Genomic DNA, 6,094 nt, shown 5'->3' with positions numbered 1-6,094 from the left:
TGGTCTCCCATTTGGTTCCTTACTGAAACATATTTTTCGATGCATTATACCCAGCCACAACCATGCCTGAAACAACATATTTTTTTTATCGCCGCGTCTGTCTATGATATTCCTTCCATGTATTCCGATGCTGATTATAACCTCTGTTCTTTGTGACTGAAGGGCATATAGCAATGTTGTAGCTTTGGAGCGAGAATGCTGACGCAAATGAAGCAGTGGTTGCTCTGCTCACGGGCTGCTCAGTTTTATGAACAGGAACGTGCTCTGCTCTTTATATGGTTGCAGTGTAATTTGTCTGCATTTTCGCATGTACACCAATTTTCTTCATTCTAGAATGCTACATGTGGTTCTCAAGCGTCTGTCAGCAGAGATTTTGCAGCTGTTGACGTGTTGCCTTGTGCGACATGTAGGTCTGCTAGAATTTTTTTTTGCTTGGTTCTTCAACCTTAGTGCTTCATCTGCCAAATTGATGGTGTATTACAATGTGCAGGCTTCGTGATGCAGTGTATCTTACTGAGCTGATCAACAAGAAAGGTTGATGATTTCAACCAAGCATAGCAGAAATGACACTATTGTTGGCTATGACCCCTCATGTTTTCTACTCCCTCCGTTTCAAAAAAAGCTTCTCAAATTTGTTTAGATGTGGTTGTATCTAGACATGTTTTCTGCAAGAAAAAGTTGAGAAGTTTTTTGTGGAACGGAGAGAGTATTGATTATTTGCACCGGATTTTTGTAAGCAATATTTTTTATTTATAAATGTTAACATCGGAGACGCCAAATCAATCTATCGAGGATAAGAGATCAAAGTGCTTCCACACATGAACATTGAATTCACAACATTCGGCCTGCACCCCAGTGTGGCAAGTGCCAACTGCCAAGTGACGCCTCTGTTGGTCAGATTGATGAGCAACCAGCACATTTTGCTGTGAATCAGTTGCAAAATCACCTCAAATTATTCCGGTAAATAACGATGGTTTGAGCAATACTGGGATGATATGGAAATTTCTTCGTCAATGGACACCGCATCTTCAGGAAACTGCAGTACAAGAAAATAGTTGCTAGATTGAGAAAACAAAGCAACAGTAGCATTTGACGTTGCTAGAAAGTTCAATATACGACATTTCAAACTGATGTCTATTGTTACCAAACAACAAACCAGCTACAGATTAATTGAAGAAAAACTTGACAACTGATTCCAGACATGCTCCATATTACTTTGGAAATTTGGAAAACTCATCTGTAACCACAAAAACTCCACATCTCATTTACTGAGATCCTCCAAATAGCCTTAGGTAATATACAATCAGACTGAAAATTTGGAAAGCTCATCTGTAACCACAAAAACTCCATGCATTTCAAAGTACTACATAGCAAATACAGGGAAAATATTACAGACATGCTCGACATTACTTCAACACCACACGTGCACTTCCTCACACTGTCATTAAGGGCCAACGTACTACATTGCAAATACAGGGGAAATATTACAGATATGCTCCGCATTACTTCAGCACCACACGGTGCTCCAGAAGCATTGCATGCAGCTGTATATTTTCTTGGTTGCCTTCTCTTGCATGTTATCCACATACTGATGGAACGCACACCTCCAGGTCTCGCTGTAGAACAAGAACATGCCCCAGTACAGCCAGAACCCAAAGATAAATCCAGCAGCCACAAAGCAATACAGCCACAGTGCCTCTCTATCTCCAGCCTTGCCCACTTCGTTTCGCGTAGAAGTTGATGAGTTCATGCAGCTTTCCAATGGAGAATCACAAAGCCCTGGGTTGTGGCTGTATATTGACGGATCTACCAGCGTCTGCAGCTGTCTGCCAGTAGGTATCCTCCCTGACAATCCATTATACGAGAGGTTCAGAACAGTGATGCTCATCAAAGCTGCAAAGCTTGGAGGAATTCCCCCCGAGAGCTGGTTCTGCCGAAGGTCCAATGATTCTAGCAGAACCAGATTACCGATGTCGTTGGGAATACAGCCTAACAGATGATTTCCTGACAAATTCAGGTACCTGAGTCCAAGAAGGGTTGTGAGCCCATTAGGGATCTCTTGTGAAAGAAAGTTGTCAGACAAGTCCATACCCACCATGACTCCCTTCCACAGATTGTAAGCACGACCGGCATTTTTCCAAATTATTTCAATCTCCTCTCTATCAAAGTCGTCATAGTTGTATTCGATGTCAATGGGTTCTTGTTCTTGTATCATGCCAGTAAAATTGGTAAAATCATCTGGAATGGACCCAGTGAGCCTATTTTTTGACAAGTCCAATAACTGGAGTTGGCGAAATTGTAATATCTGGCGGGGTATGATGCCGTCAAAAATGTTTGATGATAGTAGAAGAAATCTCAGTCCAGGCAATCTCCTGCTTAACCAGGAAGGTATCATACCAGAGAAATGATTGCCTCCAAGATCTAGAGTGATAAGGCTTTTGCATTTCTTAAGACACAAAGGAAAAGTCCCTCGGAAATGGTTATTGGCTAGGTGTAGTTGGTTAAGACTATCTTGGCATGAGAACGAAACTACACCACTGAAAGAGTTTCCGGACAGATCCATGAATATCAATGGCAAGTCCCCGATACACTCGGGGAGACCTCCATTTAAAGCATTGTGTGAAAGGTCTAAGAGTGATAAATAAGTAACGTTACAAACAAATGCCTCACCCTGCTCTGTCAGAAGTGAGCCATACAGCTGGTTTTGACTGAAAGCCATCAATGCAAGCCATTGTGGGTGCTTGCCAAAGCAGTCCCTTAGCTCTGCAACAATGTTGTTTGCGGTGAAGTCAACACCTACCAGGGTTGTGCAGTTTTGAAAGGTCTGCTGAATGCCGGTAAATCCATTATATCCAGCACTGATAGTTCTCAATGCTCCTCGTTCACAAACGGATGACGGGAACAACCCGGAGAAGTTGTTCTTTGCAATCTTGATTGTATTCAGGAGGCTGCTATTCCCAAGCTCAGTGAAGATATGGCCTCCAAGCTGATTTCCTGACAGAACCAAAAACTGGAGTTTTGTCAGATGTGAGATGGTACTGGGTAGTTGCCCCTCCAAATAGTTCCACGAAAAGTCCATAAGCAGCAATTTTGTCATGTTTCCAATCTCCAATGGGATGCTGCCAGTCAGATTGTTGTGTGCCAGATCCAGAGTGTCGAGTTTCACGAGCATCCCAATTGTTACTGGGATTGATCTGGTCAAAGTAATCGAGTTGAGCTGAAGATTCTTCAAGCTCGTCAGGTTACCAACCTCTTCAGGTAGTGTGCCATCGAGCCCCAAAAATGTCAGTTGCATTACAACAAGGTTTTTCAGCTGGCCGATGCTGTGTGGAATGGCGCCCCTCAAATACGGGTTGCTGCCGATTTCTAACCTGACCAAGCTTGTCAGATTGCCAATCCCGGTTGGAATGGTACCGTGTAGACCATTGTTGTTAAGCCTTAGTTCCTTCATGTGAGGAAAGGCCGAGAAGTCGAGCTCGTCAAGTGTGCCGTTCAGACTTACGTCCTGTAGATCGAGCTCTATAATATGCCCAGCCTTCGGATTGCAAGTGATGTGCAACCACCTGCAAAGACTGGTGGAGTTGGCCAACGACCATGATGCAAGGGAGCCATCATCATCTGCCAAGCTAGCCTTCCAATTCACTAGTGCTGCAGCTTCACGCTGGATGTCAGCTCTCACCGGTGCAGTGGCGGATAGCAGGAAACAAGTGCAAGAGATTAGGAGATGGATGCGCTTCATGATGGCTTCAGTATGGATGGTGCTTCACTGCTGTAGAGGATATAAAACCACCGGATGAGCCAGCCGGCCGGCCGGCTAGCAATCACTAGTGGCCAGTCTTGTGGACCTCGTTGTTTACAAATGGCACATTCATAGTAAGTGATGTACTACTGCTAAGTTATATTAAGGAGAGGAGCTACTAGTGTTGACGAAGTCGGAGGGCTACATTCGTAAACCAACACAAAACTGATGGAGTTCATTTAGACGCATGAAAAAATTAGGGGGTGGGCACACTCCGAGAAAAATATCCACACTAGCCAAGTGCGATAAAAATTTGCCAAATGAATTATACAAATAGCCAATCGTTTCGCAGTATTGTAGTTTAATATGTATATTCCAATACAAATAGTTCAAAACATAAATAGATTCTTACATGATGAACTAAAGGAGATGGTATATATCATGTACATAATAAGATAAGCAGGGAAAGTGGCTTTCCTAGGATTGAATAAACATGTAGATAGCCGATTTCCGTTTGCTTTAATAGCAATCGGAGTGTAGGAGGGAAGACAAACAATTTAGTGGAAGTGTGCAGTGGGGTACCTTTGTTAGATCGGTTTCTTACATGAATATTTAGCATCTACCACCGTGATTCTGTTTCACGAAGGGTCATCCAGGTGTTTCCTCCTGAACTGCTATTTCTGTATGCAGCCTTTTTGAACTCGCAAAGAGCGAGACATGTTCAATTGTCATTATACGCATTTCACTAATTACTGCTGCTATTTCTGAGACGTTTTGCACTCCCATTTGGGTTCTCCCAGATCTCGGTATATCTGTTTTAAGTTACATTTTGCAAGGTCTCAACTTTCGTTCTCTGCATAACGGCATTGCTCGGCTTTTCTCTAGGGACTCTAGGCATACTAGCTGAACAATTCACCATCCTAGTTTCTATTATAACTAAAAACTAGCAGTGTTGCTTTTATACATACTTTCCTTTGTATTTTTTATGTGGTACGCAATACTGATAGTGATACTTTTATTTTCTACTTGCACCGAAGCTTTCGATTCGGTAGAGCACAAAGATGAAAAGGCATACCTTCCTGCAATCCTTCATGTGTTGTGTAGTGCTGTTGCTGGCTGCTGGACTGCTGCAACAGCGCCTACTCCTGCTCCTGCTCCTGCTCTGAGCTTGCGCGGTGGCTGCCCGAGCGGCCGAGGCGCCGAGAGCCGTAGCAAGCTGCAGCTCAGCTCTCTTGCCTGAGCCGGCGAGGATTCGAAGGGAGGGGGAGTGGAGGAGGAAGTGGTGGGGGGAGCCGCCGAGGGGGGTCCGGGAAGGCAGGAGCGGAGGGGGCAGCCGCCGGTGAGGGCGAGCCTAGGGGAACTTCCAGGTTGCGTCGGCCCGTCCAGAGAGTCGACCGAGAGCGAAATGAGGGAAAAAGGCCGTACTGGGCCTCCATGTGTGGCTTATAGGTTTTCTAGATATTACCTGTATTCCTTTGAACATTGTTGGAAAATGATATTATCCTAAAAAAAATCATAAATAAAACCCTCTTTAATCTGCTCAAAAAATCATCTTTAAAAATCAGATCAAGAAGCACATATAATAAAAATTAGAATTTTGTGTAGCCTATGGCGCACCCGGCCCACCCACCAGGTATTGAGTTCTTTAATTTGCCAAAAAACTACACACCTCCCTATCGACGGGAACCCCGGGTGGGCAGCTGGCAGCATGTGCTTCCACCTCAAAAAAGTGTTCCATTTACAATGTATAATAGGTCTACTAAAAAGGGACACATGTTTGCAGCACTTAGGCACACTAGCTAGTGCCCTCCTTTTGAAAATTATTTTTTATATTTTTGATTTTCAATAAATTCAAATTTTATTTCACAAACATGTATACATTATCCATATATGCAAAATTTCGGTAGAAAATCATTCTATTTTGGGCTATAGAAAAAGATAAATTTCTTACTATAAGTAAGAGTAAATTAGTAAATTTCTGTGAGGAAATTATAATTTTTATTTACCAAAATACAAAATATTTGTAAATAAAACTTTTGGCGTACAATCTTAGGATATATATCTCTAGCTATCTATTTTTTGGCGCATAATTTGGAGGCTCAGAAGTTGGAGATTTAAAATTTGGCAAAAGAAGGGCTCACTAGCACGCATGTGCACATGTTAGTTTTGGCTTTAAAAGCCATGTTGTTATTCATCATAACATGGAGTACGAAAGTAGGAATTTATGTCGGTTCATGTATATAGCGAAGAGAAAAGGACGAGGACATGTACAATGGGGCAACGATCTATTCACTTTAGTTGTGGAGATAACCCCGTTGCTATCCGAGAGCAGTAGGGTGAAACATGTGGAGATGT

At 42.9% G+C, this 6,094-nt stretch overlaps 1 protein-coding gene across 1 annotated transcript; it reads right to left on the bottom strand.

Moving 5' to 3' along the window:
• Positions 1–1,240: 1,240 nt before the first annotated feature.
• On the bottom strand, positions 1,241–3,881 carry LOC124706441 (receptor-like protein 12). Its single transcript, XM_047238107.1, has one exon. The coding sequence runs from the start codon at positions 3,737–3,739 to the stop codon at positions 1,508–1,510; it is 2,232 nt and encodes a 743-aa protein (XP_047094063.1). The 5' UTR covers positions 3,740–3,881; the 3' UTR covers positions 1,241–1,507.
• Positions 3,882–6,094: the final 2,213 nt, after the last annotated feature.

Source organism: Lolium rigidum, chromosome 4 (assembly GCF_022539505.1).
Source record: "Lolium rigidum isolate FL_2022 chromosome 4, APGP_CSIRO_Lrig_0.1, whole genome shotgun sequence".
NCBI lineage: Eukaryota > Viridiplantae > Streptophyta > Magnoliopsida > Poales > Poaceae > Lolium > Lolium rigidum.
The sequence above is the reverse complement of the archived record's forward strand: the minus strand, read 5'-3'. Positions and strand labels throughout refer to the sequence as shown.

Bases quoted from the DNA above. Each gene is read 5' to 3' on its own strand.
- LOC124706441 (XM_047238107.1), bottom strand. From the start codon at position 3,739: ATGAAGCGCATCCATCTCCTAATCTCTTGCACTTGTTTCCTGCTATCC.